General features: G+C 41.1%; 1 protein-coding gene across 2 annotated transcripts in view; it reads left to right on the top strand.

Moving 5' to 3' along the window:
- Positions 1 to 19,613, top strand: part of cdin1 (CDAN1 interacting nuclease 1) — a 57,108-nt gene that overhangs the window by 10,529 nt on the left and 26,966 nt on the right. For both annotated transcript variants that reach the window (XM_067614452.1, XM_067614453.1), the window contains exons 4-11: positions 1,056 to 1,120; positions 1,949 to 2,009; positions 7,219 to 7,291; positions 14,202 to 14,281; positions 15,012 to 15,061; positions 16,875 to 16,942; positions 18,434 to 18,499; positions 18,736 to 18,841. In XM_067614452.1, coding sequence (XP_067470553.1) covers positions 1,056 to 1,120; positions 1,949 to 2,009; positions 7,219 to 7,291; positions 14,202 to 14,281; positions 15,012 to 15,061; positions 16,875 to 16,942; positions 18,434 to 18,499; positions 18,736 to 18,841 — 569 coding nt within the window. The remainder of the gene's footprint in view (positions 1 to 1,055; positions 1,121 to 1,948; positions 2,010 to 7,218; positions 7,292 to 14,201; positions 14,282 to 15,011; positions 15,062 to 16,874; positions 16,943 to 18,433; positions 18,500 to 18,735; positions 18,842 to 19,613) is intronic.

Consider the following 19,613-nt stretch of genomic DNA (forward strand, 5'->3'; position numbering starts at 1 on the left):
CTGCCAGCTCTCTGATTGGTTTGGAGGATGCCCCCCCACCATACCCCCGTTTATTTCAAGCCCCCCCACCCTCTCCTCCTCCTCCTCACGTTCACGTTGAGGGCCCTTGCCTGCCTGAGCCTCAGTGGATGTCTGCCAAGCCTTCCCATCCATCTGTCTAATAACATCTAGCCCCTGCTTATTTGGTGGACCTGTAATAAATTATGCTAAACCATTATTATTCTGACAATAATAATTTCCCCGTGTAGTGCGGCTGCGTGTGCTAAATGTTTGCTGACTCGCACTGTCACTGCTGCTTTCCACGGCTGACAGCGGATGATGATAAATGGCCGCTGCCGCCAGTGGCAGAAGGCAGCACAGGCAGAAAATGGAGTCATTTATCATCCCCCTGACAGGTGTCAGTCACACTGCCTGTCTCTGTGGAATTACATTTTTTTTGTGTGTAGTAGTTTTTAAATAAGTTGTTTTTTAACCAATGCTCTTCCTTTTTTATCCCCTGTCCTCCTCCTTCTCGGCAAGGATGGCAATTGAATTGCATGGAAATGTCAGGGTGTGGAATGTGGAATAGGGTCATTGTTTGATCGAAAAAGGGGAAATTAATACAAGGTTTGAGTGAGGAGGATGGGGGGTAAAACAAGCTTGCCTGGGCACACTTTGACCCTTAGCAAACTTATTGAAATTAAATCACTTTGACCCAAGATCTCTGGTGCTTATTCATATACAATAGGAGCCAAGGCTGAAAGGGTCTGCATTTTATTCAGGTGGACTGTAAACTTAAAACTTAAATCCCTTACTTCTTAACAAATGGAATTTTATGAAAAATTATTTATACTACTACTACTACTACTACTACTACTACTACTAGTACTACTACTACTAATAATAATAATAATAACAATAATAATGCTAATAACAACAACAACAACAACAACAACAACAACAATAATAATAATAATTTTATTGTTGTTATTATTATTATTATTAGTAGTAGTAGTAGTAGTAGTAGTAGTAGTAGTGTTGTTGTTTATCTTACATCAGTGTTCTCTTTGCGACAGAAACGAACCAAGAGAACAATCTCAAGACACCATGCGCCAGATGTCATTGAAAGCCACTACCAGAGGTACTGTATTACTCTGTATTTCTTTATTGCTCTTCTCTACCCTGTCTCACACACTCTGTTTATCTTCCTCTCATCTCTATCACTGTTTTTTTTTTTTTTTTTCTTTATCTGTCTCCCACTTTTGTATGCTCTCTTTGTCTTCCCATTTCTCTGACTGAGGAAGAGACTTGCCAAAGTCACATGAGAGTAGGTGGGCCACCGTGACAGATATAATCTCCCCCAAACAAATCACCACCCTCAGGATTCATTCCAGACCTCCACTTGCACCTGCTAAGTTAAAGCTCTGTTCTCCGTGTCAAACTGAAAGCAGAAAAAAATAAAGAAATAACCAGCCATTGGACATTTGCCTTACACTGGCTTATGATGGGCTGATTATCTATAATTCAATGAATATGGATAAAAAAAACACAGGCTATAAGGGGAAAATCTTCTTTGCATATTGCAATTACCCTTTATCTAGCTTATTAAGCCATTGTTCTGAGGAAAACAAGGCTGGATAATGCACTTCTAATCCACTTAAACAACAAACCTCAGAGATGATCTGGGTAAGATCTGAAGGGGGCTGCAGTTTTAGCTGGCGAGGGAAAAAAGGCTTTTTAGGCGGCAGGAGTTAACTAACTATCATATGCTTGTCTGGCTTCAAGGAAATTTGAAGCCCTCCAAGCAGTGCTGTTTTAACCGCATAGAGCCTGCCATATGCCACCCAGGGCAAAGTCATCAGGGACATTAGCATGTCTTGGCTAGCCTGGTCTAGTCCCCTCTACCCTTCTGTCTGCCTTTGTGGGCCATGTTTTTTCACCGCTTTTGTTGTTCTTTGTTGTAATGAAGGTATCTGAGTGAAGCCAAGGCACATCCGACTGCTCCCGTCTTGTTGGAGTTGGCCAATGAGGTAATGGCATAACCTTTATTTTTTTCTCTGTCTTTTTTTTTTTACCATTAAAAATCTCATCAATGGATGCCTGCTATTTTCTATAGATTGGATAGATAGAAGTTGGCAGCAGTTTTTGATTTTCTGTCGTCTGTTAGTCATTAGTAAAATTGGTAAAATGGTCTGCTCTATTATCAATTATTTGATGTAATTAGCTCTCACCTCCATTAAGCAGATGTGAAAATACTTTTTGTGTTTTATTATGTAATTTTCCAAATTGCAGTTTAGGCACAGTTGCCGCAAACTGCGGACAGGTGAGGGCAGGGTCATTTGTTAATTCCTCTCTTCATCACTTGTTTACTTTAGGAGGTCAGTGTAGTATTTGTACTTTGGTTGATGTAGTAGCAGTTGTATGGATACCTATAATTATATGTTAACTTAAATCCAAGCTATTCAATATTACAAAATCCAAATATAGGATGGTGTGTGTTTGTGTGCTTGTTATCAAATATACTGATGATTTAAACACTTAAAATATGCACATCACCAAGTTTCTGGATTTCACATTAGTAACTATTAATCTTCCCAAAGGCCACTAGTGTTCCTTACATTTTGTACCTAGTCAGTAAATTATCATTTCCATTAGAGTAGCACCAAATAATCAATCAGCAGTTCCTGCTCAGTGAATAAAATGCAGCAAAAACAGCTAATGTGGCTGAAATATTATAAATGTAAATTGATATTATGGTTAATTGATACCAGACGGATTGAAGCCAAACACTGAAATTCTTGCGTTTATTCATTTGTCAATTGTATACATTGTTAGTTATTTTGTATATCGATCAATCAATCAAGTTTATTTGTCACATGTCGTAATATAAGGTACAATCACAGTGAAATGTAATCCCATCAGTTCCTTCAATTTGTGCATTAAAAAGAGTTTGAATAGAATAGGAATAGTAATAAATATATGTGTATGATTGGAGGTAGAAGGGGTGGGGGAGTGTAGTCTTAGGCAGTGACCTCATTTAGGATCCTAGTGGCCTGAGGGTAAAAGCTCTTCCTGAGTCCCTCAGTGCTGGCGTGGTGTATCCGGTACCTTCCTCCTGACCGCAGCAGCGAGAAATGGCTGTTATCCGAGTGGTTGGGATCCTTAATGATTCTCCTAGCCTTATTCTGGTGTAAATGGTGTGCCTGGTGACAATATACTTTAGGCACAGTCTTGCGGTCCTGTTCAGTGCTGTTTTCGTACCAGGCATTGGCATTCCCTGCCATGATGCTCTCAATGGTGCAGGAGTAGAAATTCCTCAGTATTTGAGGGATACCTGGAATTTCCACAAGCATCCAAGGTGAAACAGTCTCTAGACCTGTTGATATTAAGGAGGGCATACGTCCTTCCCTGCTTCTTCCCAAATTCCACTATCAGCTCCTTAGTCTTGCTGACATTCAGGAGTAGGTTGTTGTCCCAACACCAGTGGGTCAGGTCCTTTACTTTCTTCAGGTAGGCTTTTTCAATGTCATCTGTTATCAGGCCCACCACATCCCTGTCATCAGCAAACTTGATGATGGTGTTGGAGTCCAAAGTGGCTATACAGTTGTGTGTACAGGGAGTACAGCTGAGGGCTCAAAACGCAGCCCTGGGGTGCTCCGGTGTTAAGGATGATGGTAGAAGAGGTGTGTCCGTTTACCCTCACCACTTGGGGTCTGCCTGTCAGGAAGGCAAGGATCCACATGCACAGTGAGGTGTTTAATCCCAGGTACACATTAGCCTGGAAGGAACTATGGTGTTAAACACTGAGCTATAGTCAATGAACAGTAATCTCACATAGCTCCCTTTCTTGTCCAGGTGAGATAGGGAGGTGTGGAGGATGTGTGCTATGGCTTCTTCTGTACAGACAGTAGTGGGTCCGATGTGCTGAGTAGTTTGTAGTAAGTTAGTTTGGGGACCCGAAGTTAGGTATAACCTTCTTAAGGTCAGCCTGATTGAGGTCTCCAGCAACAATGAGCACAGCATCAGGATTACTGGCCTGTGAGTAGTTCAAGTCTTTGCCAAGATTCAACAGGGCAGCCTTAGTACTCACCTGTGGTGGGATTTAGACCGCTGTGATAATGACCGATGTTAATACCCTTGGTAGAAAGTGCAGTCTGCATTTGATAGACAATAACTCCTGATCAGGTGAGCAGGAACGTGATAGCATTTTAATTCCCACCGTCACACCAGTCCTTATTCACCATAAAGCACATGCATCCACCTTTTTCCTTGCCGATCTCTTCTGTCAGAACGGTATACAGAAAAAGAGTCACCTGGTTAAATGGAGCTGTCCAATATTCCAGGATTTAGCCAAGTTTCGGTTAAACAAAAGACATTACAGTCCCTGATATCCTGTTGGAAACTGATGCTGGCATGGAGGTTGTCCAGTTTATTATCCAACGCCTGTACATTGACCAGCAGGATGCTTTGGCAGAGAAGATCCATGTGGCTGGGATTGCAGCTGGTGTTTAATCCCTCCATGTTTACCCCAATGTATCCTCCAATGTTGAGATGGATATGGTCTTAGATGTCTATGTGGTCGGGATCGTAGCTGGTGTTCATCCCCTTTAACTTTTCCAAGATGTTTACTCAGATGTTTACATTTGAAAACCTGGACTGGCCAGGTGGCAGAGTCGGCAGGGGGAGAGTTTGAGTCGGTGAGTTGACCATTTCCCTATCCTGATGAGTAACTTGGAGTTATATGTTATCATTGTCCAATATTCACAAAAACTGAATATAATATTGTAAAAATAAATGTAAACAACATAAATTTTCGTAAATTTAGCAGAGCTAACGGAGAGGCAACTTGATAGGTCCGCGCCTTCTAAAATGTATTATATATTGTTAGAATGGGCTGTATAAGCTTTTAAAATATTTAATTGCACATTTTATTTTTTATTGGTGCTTACAGCAGTCAATGAGATTTGAAGGTTTCTTAATCTAAAATCAGAGTAGTTCACATGCATCAGTGGCACCTCAAAGCTAACTGCCATTATTCATTCTCCATTTAATTGACACGTGATTTTTTTTTTTTTTCTCTAAAGGATTAAATTCAGCTCAGAGATAACTGTCTATGAACCATTTAACTGTCATTTTAATATGCTACTTAACATTTAAACCAAGCACTCATGGTCTCCCACACCGCTAATTGATGTAGTTTCATCCCTTTATGAGACAATATATCTCCAACAGAGGGAAATGATTAACAATGATGAAAACTACTCATCGAATCTTTTTTTACCCCCAGAAGTGTTCTGTGAATATTGGTTCTAAACTCAGCAGTTGCAGTTATATGCTTTATATAGACTTTTATTTAAAGGTCAGTGAAACATACAGGCTTAAGAACAGGCACAGTTATGCTGTACTGTATGTGACACTCGTTAGCTTTGGGGGATAATAAAATCAGATCCAGAATTTAATGAACAATGATTATTTTCAGCAGGATTTCAAGGTCCTGTGACTCTCAGTCACATCTTAAGCTCATGAAGTGCTGCGATCTGACTTGAGAATCGAGATGGACTCATGATTAATATGAAAATTAGGGAGATGCAAGTACCTGAACTAATCAGGTGGTCCTTATTCAGGCTCAGCCAGTGTTAGTAATGTTGCCATTTTTCATGTGTCAACCCTGATGCAGGTTACCAGAAATCTGATGTTCTCTCGTTATCCAAAGGTGTGAATGGAGAGAAGGCCAATAAGCACAGAGAGGAAAGGATTGAGAGGGGTGAAGAAAGGGAGAGAAAATGAGGAGGGTTAGGGAGAGGAAAGCTACTGTAGCTGCAGGCTACAAATGCTAAGTCTGAAATGCTATCAGAGGTCTTAATGAAGATATAAACTCTGTGCTCACCCCTTAATTATTAGAGACATGTTTGGCCTTTTTTACAAGCTTCCTCCTTAATGCAGTATTATGGAGATGTTAACAAATACAACTGCGGGTAAAAAGACATTGTTTAGACAGAAGCCTCTCTGCTCCCAGCGTTACCAGGAAGCTTCAGAGAAAAGATGAAACGCACCATTCTCACTACAGGCTGAGGGCAAATTCACTTTTGGTCCCCAATTATGCTAACAAGAGAAAAAATGATCTTTGGCTGCAAGTACGTTGTGTTTCATAATGAGCTGGCTAGGAATGGCAAAGTCTTCAAGCAATGTTTTAATTCCCTCTATACTGAAGAGACTGTGAAATTTAGTAATGAATGACTTGGTGTGTCTTCTTATTTGCAGCATCTATTTTGTTTAAACAAAGGTCTAATACAATATTTTCAAAAATAATTTCATTCCATATGCCTGGTTTACCTTTAGAGCATATACATGCACCTCTACATTTTGGATATTTTATGTTCGATGCCTGTTAATTGAACTGAATAATTGTCACATTGTGCTGGCCTTGAAAATAGCTGCTGGTTTCCAGTGCATACCATTCTAACACTTTCTATTTATTTATATTTTGTGGAAATGCATTGTGCTGAAATGTGATCTGGTAGACACCTTCAGTACCAGTCATTAGTGCTCCCTTACCTGTCAGGGCTTCTGCCTGCACTCAAACCAAAAACATCTCACATCTCTCAAGGTGTCTTTGTGTTCAAAGAGTGCTGCAGCCATAGGTTCTATCCTTCCTATTAAGGACTGCATTCCCATAGTCCCTCTGGTGTGTCCTGTTGGTTCCTGCAGTTTTTGCCTTGGTGATCATCCTATGATTAAAGCTCTCTTTTGTCTCTAGGCTGGGCATAGTATGTGCAGCTTTTTCATATGAGATGAGAGACCACTATCTTCCGTTTGACAGAAGCAAAGGCAATTCAGCTGGGTAGCCTGGCTGCGTAATAGTCGATCTCTTGTTCCTTTGGGAAAGGTTATTGCAAAGCAAGGCTTTCAAAGACCAATTTGCGCAGATTGTCGAAAGTTGGGTCAAGGTTTGGAAAGGCAATAATATCATTTAGAGCCATTACAATCATTATTTTCAATGTGACATCAGCCAAAGGTAGACTAGCTGTGTAATTTCAGCGTTTCAGCTTTGAAATATGTTCGCACTTCCAACTGAATACGTTGGATTTAGTCTGAAGGTTTGTAAATGAAGTAATTCTCCAGAGAGGAATAACAATTCCACTATCCCTATGTATTGAAGTAGCATTAACTCCCCATTGACGCCTTAGCCTGTTTTTTATTAAGGCTAATTCTCTTTTTTTGTGTCCAATCTATGCTAAGGTGGATCTGTCTCCTGCACTGATGGCTCGTATCATCCTGGACAGGTTCCTTCAGGACCTGGAGGGTGGAATGTGTGAGTAACACTTTTCCATTTCCCACTCTGTCCTTTCTATCATTCCCTCCATCAGTCTTAAGTGTAGCACTTTGTCTTTTGAATCCTTTTCTGTTTGAGTCCCAATTTCAGTTGTATTGCCACGGCTAGCTGCTGTATTTCCAACCTGTCCAAGCCTAATGAGAGACAGACCACATTTAGTAGCAGCGGCATCCCAGGGCACATGACTGGCAATTAAGCACTGGGAGGACCACCCACCTCTCAACTGCAGTGTGGATCAATGCTAGCTCACCTCATCAGTGTTATTTATAACACCCCTGATTTCTTCCCTCACCCTCCTTCATCCCCCAATGCCTCCATCTACCATACCCTCTCCTCTTCCCTCATCCTGGTCTCTTACTCCAACCCTACTGGGGTCCACTGAGGAAATTGTGTTGAAGAAAAGTGTGGCAGAAAAAGCAAACCATTCCTAGGTAGTGCTGACGGGCACGCTGCAGGAGAACTAAATTCCAGATGCAAATATTTTTGTTGAACATGTCAGAGATTGTCCAGAAATGGTGTGAATAATTGTCCATGTACGTTCTGGTTAGTGTCTTTTTTTGTCTTTTTTATGGCTTGAAATTACTTACATCATCTTCTGCTAAATGTTTTGGCACAATTCCTGGGATAATTTTCAGTTTTTGCGTGTGACATTTGTTAATTTATATAAAAACAAAACAAAAAAAACCCCTTTCCCTTCACCTCTTACTTTCACTCTGGAACTCACAATATTACATGCACACATGATTCAATATTATTTTAATAGGTCCATGTCGAAGACTGTGTGTGTGTGTGTGTGTGTGTGTGTGTGTGTGTGTGTGTGTGTATGTGTGTGTGTCTGTGCAGTAGTCAGTGCTTTGAGAGTGAATCGCATGATGTCAAAAAGACGTGCTTCCAATTTAATCAAGAAAGAGATTAAAGTGGATGTGTGTTATTTTCAACTTCACCACAGCACAGCCATTTGTCAAAGTCAAAGATGTGATTGCTTTGGACCCACCGTTATCCACTGCCTGTCAAAATACTAGTCTGAGCAGCTTGTAGAACAGGGCATTCATCCAGGAGAAGCACTCCGTCTCAGATAATAGCACACTACATCCCTCCATCTCCATACAGTGAAAACATGCTTTATTATTGCTCAGAATAGATTTGTAGCAGATGAAACATCCTGGATGATCGTTGTTTAATTTCAAAACAGTGTTGTAACCGTGCGGCGTCTCAGTGTTTGCGGGCTAGTAATGTCATGGTCATGGTTCTTGTAGAAAGTGATTTCACAGAGACTTTTACAGGATAATCTTATATCCAAATCCTCTTAACTAAACATAAGTGCTGTGACAAAAAAAACTATGATATCCACTATTTTATATCCACTATTTTATTTGTTTGACTGTTACCTGCTATTTGAATATGAAGTATTTTCAAATGATAATGTCATCATATTGTACCTTTCCACTGTTGCCAGCTGTAGTGGCAGTGAGGGTGACTTCTGTTTTGACAGAGCTTCTCTGCTATCTCCCCATGACCTGCTTGGCCTTTGCAAATGAATCGCTGCCCCCATGGGCCGCACGGTCAAATCTTCCAATCTCCCTCTGTGTATATTAGACTCCAGTAATGTGTTTCCATTATAAAACAATGCAAGGATAATTGTCTTTGCTGGCAATTAGCTAACAGGTTGGTTCAGTGCTATTGGCAGGGATATCCGTCATGCCCCCCTCCAGCCCCAGACTGCGCTCTTGTGTGCATGTGTGTGTTTTGTGTGTTTTTGTCAGACTCCAGAGGGAGGGCGGGCAGGCGCCCTGCAAAGATCAATAGACTTCTATATAAGGGACATTACCCCCAACCGGGTGAGTGGCTTGCCTTTGCCTAGCACCGTTTTTTTTTTATTCCCCTTCTCTTTCCCTTTGCATTTAAGAGACATAGGAATGGGGCCTTTGGGACTGTGGAATATATGTACAATCACTACTGCTGGATCAATACAGAGTTTTAAATTGTTTTCTCTCCCTTCCTTGTTTTGTTTTGCTCGCTTGTTGTTGTCCTGCCCTCCCCTCCTCTCCCCTCCTTCCTCCAGCTACATACACCACCAACACCACCACTACACCTCAACATGATGACAACAAGCTGCCTCCCCCTCTCCTTGCAGCAAAAGTATTGGAGAGAGCATCAGTCAAGCAGAATGAAAGACTATCTGGTGGCGCTTGTAAATAAATCAATACATTCAAAGCAGTTTTATCACGTATTGAATATGATATCAACATCCATAATGTTCCTTGTCTCATGAAAACAGACTAGGCAGTAGGGGAGGAAAGGTCACATGAGCACTTTTACACAGTTTGTATCAACTATTTGCAGGTCATTAGAAGCTGTACTACATAGGACTTTTAAACTAGAGCACACACACGCTCGGGGTGCAAAAACTTTTATTTTAATTACAGATTTTTTTTTTTTCATCATTTTATTTATCCAAAAACAGGGGAGATTAGACCTACTTGAAGTGATTATCAGAACAAATTCCATGATTAATAAAAATCGAACAACACAGAGATGTCAGTAAATACCAGGAAAACAATTATTACATTATATATAACCGTATTGTCATTCCAACTCTATGTCAGTAGACATTACCTCTAAGAAGTCACTTGCAGGCACATTGGGGGAGCTCCTGCTCTTTCTTTCCCCTCCTCCTGCTATCTCTTCATCTTTTCTCTCTATTCCGCCTTTGACAGGAGTTGATGTGCCTCTAGATTTAGACATACTTTTTTGAGGAGGCAATTTTGCTAGCTATTTGACCTTTTCCATTTTCCCAAGGCCCAGCTCCAGATTAGATTGCTGCTCCATGTTTTGTAACTATGTGATTCGACCGCCTTTAAGATTTATTGTCACATTCCTTTACAGAAGCCTTGTATGCAAGGTTATAAATGTCCTGTGTTTGATGTTAACACTGTGAGAATGTTAGCGTCTACTATGATTCTTTGGTTCCTTGACAGAATTCATAATAGCTTCAGTGTTTTGCAGATCAGACGTGCTGATAGCTGAATATTGTATTATGTTCTATCCAGTGAAATCTTAAGTTAGTATCCACTAGTATCATCGTTATGGTTCTTCCTCTCTTGTCTTCAAGTGCTCCTCTCTTCTCTCCCTCACCTCTCTACTAAGGCAGAGCTGGTGTGTATATGCAGCCTCTTTTCAAATAATGAGAGCAAGGGCACTTCATTAGCAAGAAGGGAGGGAGTAAGGAGGTGCAGGCAAGATGAGTGTTTCTGTGCGTGCGTGCGCGCGTGTGTGTGTATGCATGCGAGGGGTGGGTGCAAGGGAGGTAAGCAGCAGTGTGGCACTTCAGTTGACAAGTATACTAATTACTCCTTTTCAGAAGAGAAGCTCCAGTCAGCCTCTGCCACAGTCTAATGGCCTGACCTAGGAAGCCTCTGTCTATGGCAGAGCTTTCCCAGATCTACTATTACTACTGCTACACACACAGACGTGAACACACACACACACACACACACACACACACACACACAAGACTGTAGTCTCATCTCACCGCTATGAGGGAGAATCAGGTGGAAGCAGATCAGTTCTGCCCCAGTAACCTCTTCAGGGACTGGGCTCCTCCTGCACAGGAGATACCACCTCATATCATCAACTAGCACCTACACACCACCACAGATAGCTTAAAAAAAAAAACAAAAAAAAAAAATCACTTTTTTTTTTTCCCTTCCTCTTGTGTCCCACTCTCTCTCGCTCTCTCTCTCTCTTTCCCGTCTTCTGTTTTTTTTCAATACGGGAGGATAAATTTAAAAGGAGTAAATTGGAAAATCAAATGAGGGCTTTAGGCAGCCGCAGAGATTTGCAGAGCTGTCGGCCAGCGTCGGAGAGGCTCATCCATCATGTCCCACAAGTAGTCAATTCCTCTAGTATCTGTAAATGTTTTCAGATATTAGCCAATTTATATGCTCCGAGATTCATCATGGAAAATCAGCTTTAGCGGCGCACATTATCAGGACCTGTCTCTCCTTTGCTCCATGAAGTTTGATGAACGAGTGCCCCTCCACAGCTCAATGGCTTGTGCATGGGGAGTGTGGGTAGGGGGTGGGCATATAGAGGAAATGGGTAAGTGCCCCCCCACCCGTGGAAAAAAGTGGGTTTTTTAATTAATAAACAAACTTGCAGAGGAGCTCATCAGTGTCAGGGGCAATAACAATCGTCATCCGTTATTGTTTATTACGGTCCTCCCTCAACAAATGTTGCTATCTAATGAGGTTTCTCAACATTTTTTTGTGTTTGAGATAATGACTTTTTCACCCTGGTGGAGAAAGGAAGAGTAGTTACAAATGACATGAGTAAGCAATGAGAAATCAAGCCAAGGTAATGCTGTTCTTTACGTAGTGTATCTTGTTTTGGAGTTTCATATGAAAACAGGCTTGTGATTTGTTTACACTGGCTGTTTTCTTTAGCAAATCCCAATGGAGGCGTAGCGTTTCACATCTATTATTCTCTTCTTCTCTGTTCTTTCTGTTCAGATGTTGACGGTGTGATACGGTGCCTTAGTCAGAATTTATACCAACATGGGACAATTACAGTAAATTTGGTGAATGTTTACAAGGTGCAAAGTCGTGCTGCAGGGCTTTGTTCTCTGTGTCTGGTGTTCTTCAGATTATGCTTTTTATTTCCTGCACGTGTTTTTATGTGTGCGTTTCTGTGTGCCTTTAGTGTGTGTATTTAAAGAGCATTGTGTGTGTGCGTGTGTGTGTGTGTGGCAGAGAGGAGCTCAGGGTGTCATAGAGGAGTGCTGCCGTGCAAGGCGGGGGCGTCTTTAATAAATGTATGCTGATGTTGGAGGCTGCAACGATGCGAGGGATGCAAGGGCCCTGTTGTTATTTACTGCTGTGTTTGTGCACAGCAGCGAATCCTGGGCCTGCAAATGGCATTACAGCCCATGATGAATGAGCATTAGGGTAAACTCATTTTAAAAGCATCCTGATTTATTAGCGTACTGGCCTTCCATTTTCATCAGGTCAATGCTTGGCTGAAATTCCACAATGTCAGCGCCAAGGTCACGTCTTTATGGCTATTTTTAACCCCATCGCTCAAAAGAGCAGGAGAAAGGGATCCTATCACTTATTATAACCATTTACCAAAAATATCCAAGGACTTGAGAGGCAAGGAGAGGGGGAGAAATGTAGTCTTAGAAGTGTGTGTTTGTGTGTTATGTGAGAGACCAAAATGTGGTGGTGGTCAACCTCCAATTATGAGCGCTAGTAAGACAAGAGCTTTAATGGCTACCGTTTGCCTTCGGGGAGGTTTATTACACACTACTGTTTTGCAGAAGCAGCATCAAATCTATAAAACGACCATTAGGAAGAGGGAAAAAATCAATCAAAATGCCATTAAAGTGGAATAAGTTGCCAATATTGCTGATGTGGTTGCGGGTCCTTTGATTTTCCTTCAGATTATTAGGCACAGTCGAGTAGTGACTTTGTTAAGGGAAACCAGTGTTGTTGGGGAGTAATATGTCTCCTGGCTTCATAAAGTTTGCTGCCTCATATTTCCCGCTTTATTGATTATCCATTATCATTTGTCATGAGGTGTCCTAACTCAAGGGGAAAATATAACACTCTTTCTTCACCGCCGTCTGCACTGCACAAGAGCATGGTATGGATCTGCGTGTGAAGGTACCAATCTCTGAGAAAAATGAGCAAAGAAATAAAGCACAGCCCTGTGCCTCGCAGCTCTAAGAGGGAGTGTGGGGTTATGGGGTGGGCTGGGGGAGTACTGTGGCTAGGAGAGACTGAAACAGAGAAGAGGTAGCAAAAAAAAAAAAAGAGGTGGCAGAGAAAGGAAAGATGGAGACAAAGAAGAAGAAACTGAAGGAGAAGAGGGAGTACTGAATGGGCTTTGTTCTTCTTCCACCCTCCTCCCTCTTTATTTCATCATAGGGTAGAGAAGATGAGGGATCACAGCACTGTTTGTCCTTCCTGTAATTGTTTTCTCAAGGAGTAATGCCTATGAAATAGCGACAATGACGGGATGAAAGGACAGAAAACTGGCATTTTAAGGGTTTTAAATGTTCTTCTAAATGTATTTTTCTATTAATGAAATTCATTTACCACACGCTTAATGATCCAGTCAGCGTTTGTAAATCTAGACCCAGATCTTTTTCAATTAATCTTTTTCTTTGGTGGATTTTTTTTTATAAATATATTTTTATAAATCTTAAATCTAAATAAGCTGTCTTGTCTTTAAACAGTTTTACACCGCACAGTTTTTTAGATGAGCTAAGGAATCTCTGTGCAGCGTTGGTACAGGCACCATTCATGCCTGAAATGTGAATAGAAACATTCCTTGTATTGTCTGTAATGCTACAAGTCTGTCAGGACCATGTGTATATATATCACTAAAATGGCGCGCCTCAACCATTTCGTCACACAATGATACAATCCATTTAATCCAAATCTTTTTAAGAAATGATTTAAGGAATTTTTTGCTGTTGCAGTGCCAGGGAATCAATCCAGCAGGCTTTCCTTTCTGATTTATAATGTTAGTAGAGCAAGAATGGGGATGAGAGATGCAGAATAGTCAGCGTTCATAACATAGATAAACTACATGGGGCTCCTGTGCTCTGGACTGAAACATTTATCTATAGAAAATCTGTATAGACACCAAGCAGCCATCTAATGGACTAGTGTGGAAATACTGCACTAACAGTGGCATAGTGAATTACAGTATGTCAAGCTTGCCTTGTCTATTTTTTTCCACTGTTCGCTTCCCATTCAATTCAGCAATTAAATTTTTTTTAGCATATGTATGTTACACACACACTACAATGTTTGTTTCCATTTGCATATGAATGTTTATGTGATTTCTGTGTTTGTGTCTTGCTTTTCTCTCTTGTTCTCAGCCTCTAAAACAGTCCTCAACAGCATGCTTAAGGAGCCATCGTTAATTCCAGACCAGACTTTGGCCAGTAACGTCTACCAAGTAAGTGTTTTAAACTGCAGTGCAGTCCCTTCTGGCAGTGAGAGTAAATAGTTAAATAGTCAAGTTAGCGGAGAGCTAAATCGGAAGTTAGCCGGCTCGGTCAGCGGAAGTCTCCGGTGCGCATCCTCTATGGCCGCCCTTCAGCTTTGGCACACCAATCATTGCTGGTTGACATAAAACACATCACTACCAGTGTAACAGCACGGGAAGCTCACCATAGACATCAGATTTAAAGACTCTGTATATTGTGAAATACAGAGATTTATCTGATGGTGATAGGCTTTATCAGCATTGTGTGAACTCGTTAGGCAAGAGTTTAAATGTAACAGACGTTCATTTATATGAAAAAATCCTGCACTCCAGCTTTAACTTTTACAATTTATATATTTTAGGAGATTATATAAATCATTTAGTGTCATGGAATGGTTTCTAAGTTTACTTCTATTGAATTTTCTATTATATATAAAGTTTTTTGTGCTACCTGTTTCCATGTAACAAATCTACTGCTCATGTAGGGAGCTTTTAAATGTTACTTTATTCACCTGTCTGACAGACAGCATCAGCCGCTCATGTTTGCTGATGAAGTCACGTGAGAGCCGGCGGTCATGCCTGCCAATCTGCCAGCATCTCCAGTGTTTTCTCCTTTCCCAGCACTGTATGGGCTTCCTTCCCTCACCTCCTCCCACCCACCCTTTTTGCACGCCATAATATTTCTTCCCCCTCTTTTCAGTGCACAATAAATGACTGCTGTTATGGACCGCTGGTAGACTGCATCAAACAGTATCCTATCCCATAAAATTTTAAGCCTGAAATTGACGAGAAGCTATTGAAGGGGATGAGATGTGTCTGGCTTCACCTGACATAAAAGTTCTGCTTCACAGAGGAAGTGTTTCATCCTGCCTGCCATCCCACTATCACCGATACAGGGTCTGGAAGGCGATGGAGGGGAGAGGAGGAGGAGAGGATAGGCTGATCTAAATGCATCTCCATGTGCACGCTGTGGATCGGACCCAATGTTCTATGCTACAAAGGGGGGGAAAATGGCATTCATAAGCCTGGTGTTTAATGTGTTCTTTTGTTTGGTATTTTATTCAACCCAGCTTGTTTGGTATTTATGTAAATTATGTGATTTGAGAAAAAAAAAACTGTCAAGTATCATTTTAAAAATGATTTTAATTTGATTGCATTTAGCTCTGATAAATCTGATGTAGTTCAGCACCATGGAGAGTTCTGGGCAACTTGAACTGTTTTATTTAATTATTTTATTGCACATTTTTTGTAATCCTTATTAAGTTTGACTCCTTGTGTTTTCCTTCCCCCTCCTTGGCCTTGACTATAGGGACAGACTATAGGCTATTTGGGGGCAACTATTTCCAGGGGGAGGGGACTTATTTAAATGAGTGTATACGTGTACGTCTGCATGTTATTGTTTCTGTCCAAGCTTTCACTTGTGTGGTCGGGCTGGATCGATCTGTTCATAGCCAGTCAACCCCGTCCCATCCTGCCCTCGTTCCACATCCCCACTTTTTACCTTTCTTTGGCAGTCCTCTCTGAAGTGTCAACTTAGAGTCAGTTACTCCACCACAGAGAGTCCATGATAGCCGCCTCACTACTATGTGCTTTGGAAGAGCTCCATCACCGCATGAGCGGAATAGCTCTTAGTTCATGTGTGCATTAGGAGCTAGAGAATTAATACAATGCATCTATTAATTAGAATCCAGTTAGTGAGTAATCAGTGTGTGTTGAGAGTAGTATTATGCTGTAAGAAGTTCATAAGTGCAGGATGCCTTCTGAGACATCAAGCAGCATGCACCCTGATGCAAAATGGCATTTATTCTAAAAGCATTTTCTTTAAAGATTTTAGAAGCATGAGTGGAGCAGCTAGGCCAGGCGCATTTTACCAGATTGGCATTTGTTCTGTCTTCCTAATTTAGATAATGCACTTTGGAGATTTGTTGTGAAAGCAGATTAAGTTTGACCTGAAAACTCTGATTGTGCTCTCGCTATACATCGGTATGAAGGGAAGTGGCTTTCACTTTGCATAGTAAGCCAATAGACCTTTTTCACAACAGACATTTCGAAATGTCGATGCAGGAAAAGCAGAGGGGTGATTAATAACATTAATAATGGCTGAATTCCATTTAGTTTTTCCATATTCTTGACCCTGGTATAGTTCATGATGGTTCACCAGTATAGCTTCGTTAGACTCTTGAATGGAACTGAGCCATCTTTAACGTTATTTGCTCCACTTGTTCTTTTCCTACTATGACAAGTCAAAATGTCTGCTGTGAAAAAGGTCTATACCAAAAGCAGATTCTTTACTTGATGTCAAACATACAAATGCACCGTTAAGCTTACATCACCTCTCATCTGTCTTACCACAGAAAACTACAAAAGCAGATGTTTTTGTGGTTTCCATAGTAACCAATTTTACAGGTAAAATGTCAGATTTTCTTGCAGGATTTTAGTGGGTTTTTTGTTTTTTACATAAATATTGATCAGGAATTTTTGAGCCAATTTGATGATGAGTTCACATTTAAAAGAGACATGCTGCTGTTGCTGTATGTTGGAATCCTTGACTCTCTATTCTCAGTGCTATTGGCCAAGAACATGAGGTACTGCTCCGTGACAAACTGAAGGAGAGAAACCTTTCCTTTCTAGGTAAGTCATCTCTTGACCTTCTCATCACGATCTCTAAAGTCACAAAGGCCTGGACATGACTGATGCAGTGGATGCTATCTCTTATTGATTTGCTAACAACCAGGAGCTGTTATCAAATATCCTGTTTATGCACCAGCCTACAATGAATATTTAAAGAATGAAAGCTTGAAGGGTAGCTCTTAATGTGTCATTGGCTTGAAGGTTTGGCTCTCTCAAGTTGCCTTTCAATGTTTTTTCTTTTCTTTTCTTTTTTTTTTACTTCAAAATTGATGAAATAGGCCCATTTCTATTCACATGAACATGTCCATTTTGCCTGCAATAGTTTTTTAATCATTTAATGTTCAGGGAAAAACACTTCACTTTGGTAATAATTTCAACCAATTATGTTTTTGTTATAATAATGCCTTTATAACACCATTTCTTGTAAATCAAAGTAGAGTGTCCACGTGTGAAATTGCGAAACTGAATTTTGAACCCCTTTCCCTCTTCCACCCCCATCTCATCACCATCCCCTAGGTCAGATGAGTGATGAAGGATAAAAGTCATTCCCTCTGTCATTAAGACCATATCATTTATTTGGACCTGGAGTGCTGACCTTTCTTCAGGGCTGTACAGAGGACTGTCCTAAAACTGTCAGAGTTCGGGGGGCACAAGGGCCACTGAGGCAGCCTCACCCCATCTGATAAATGGATTGGAAATAAGCTACCCAACAGCAGGGATGGCCCATTAATTTTAATCAAAGGTGATGTAAAAAGGCGATCAGAGCCACATGACAATGTCAACAGCCCACTAGGTGTGAATAGAGGTCCCCATCCTACCCCACACACATTACCACACCCAGGATGCCCCTCTGCACCAGAGGCTTCTGGCAGCCTCTCTGACCTCACTCGGCTCTCTTTCTCCATCCTTGGCTGATGCTGCCTCCTCACCAGCACTGACACCGCCACCCTCCATCTCTCCTCAATTCTCTTCCATGCCCCATTAGTTGAGCTTGGCTGGAGACAAAGAGGCAGGCCCTTGGAACTGAATGACCTGGTCAGCCTGAGATTTAATGGAGAAATCAGGTGTTGTAGGGATAATAGCCGAAGCGCGCCAGAAGTCAAGGACAATGGCTGCAGCCTGTGCAGGCAGGGGTCAGGCTTACAGAGGCTATAATGCCAACCTTGTCCCCTTGCTGTATATTTTATAAAGCTCTGCCAAACTGCAAACTGGAGAGCAGCTCTGTAACTCGGCTTTACAGGCTTTTGTGCAAAGACAGCGAATACGTGTCAGATGTAGTTAATGGTTTTACTGTGCTTGCTGTCCTCTATTATTATTTCTTCTGCTTTGCTCTGCTTGGAGTTTTGTTACGAGCACCTTGGTGAATGCTGTTAGGTTAGAAGCCTGTGATTGCTGTACAGTATGTAGCCTACATACAGTAGGCTTATTACTAACAGAGCTTGTTCAGTTAAGAATAAAACTTATACAATTCTGCACTTTTATCTCCTGTAGATGAAAACCAACTGAGAGCTATGGGCTATGACAAAACACCCGATATCATCCTGGAGGTTCCAATTGGTTAGTAATCCCATTACAAATGTCAATATTTTATCTAAAATGACTGCCTGGTACCATTTCTCAAAGAGGATTATGTAGTTGTCAAAATGTTGTCATGTTAATGCAGTATCTTTCATTTTTTGAATGACAGGAGTAAAAAACAAAGAAAATGTTACTTGTCCCCTCTGGATCTTGTTTGTGTGGCTTTCTTGTCAACAGTTGTCTGAGTGTTGCTGTGTGTTTCTGTTTATGAAAAGCTGTGGAGGGACACATTGTACACTGGATTGAGAGCAAAGCCTCGTTTGGAGACGACCACAGCCACCGCACCTATCTCAACGAACAGTTCTGGAGCTACTGGAACAGGTTAATCTTCTCTTCATATTCTTTGCTCTTCGTATTCTCTTCTTGTATTCTATTTCATTCATAATCTCACATCTTTGTATTGCATTGTTTGTATTCTGTTTTCATTGGGACCCTGGGGAACAGAGGTTTGTGTGTGTGTGTATGCTTAGGGGTTTGTGTCTCAATGGTAGAATTGAAAAAGATGCAAAACATACAGACCTTCATTGTCTATTGAGAAAACATAATTTTCCTGCATCTTTAGATATTTACAAAGTCTTCCCATGGAGAACACAAAGTTTTTGTTTTGTTTTTTTAATCATTCAGCATTGAAAATATGGTTTATAGTTGTATGTAGAATGCTTCTGTGTCCCTTTTTTAGCTATTGAAGCATTAATTCTTACTTTAAAAGCTGCATATATTTTACAGTGTCCCTGCCATTGAATAAGTTGGATAGGTCAATCCTTACCTATTACATACCAGCAAAAAAAAGTGAGCATCTGACATTCACCATTATCCAAAAATTCAGCCAACTTTAATCTTAAGTAATCAGGTAGAGTTTTTTTCGCGTTGGGGCAAATACAGAGAAAAGTCACGGTTACTCACACATGGTCTTCACATCCCTGCTTCTTTTTGCACGGGTTCCAGTCACCAAGTTGAAAAGCCACCCCCACTGCCTCCATCGGCCTCGTTACGGCCTCGGCCCCCCTTAGCCGTGACGGCCAGCTGACATGTTGTGACATGGTGCTGGAGCGCCAGGAGGTTCCAAACCCCCGATGCTGTGTCCAGAAACTAG

This window comes from Thunnus thynnus, chromosome 16 (genome assembly GCF_963924715.1).
Source record: "Thunnus thynnus chromosome 16, fThuThy2.1, whole genome shotgun sequence".
Lineage (NCBI taxonomy): Eukaryota > Metazoa > Chordata > Actinopteri > Scombriformes > Scombridae > Thunnus > Thunnus thynnus.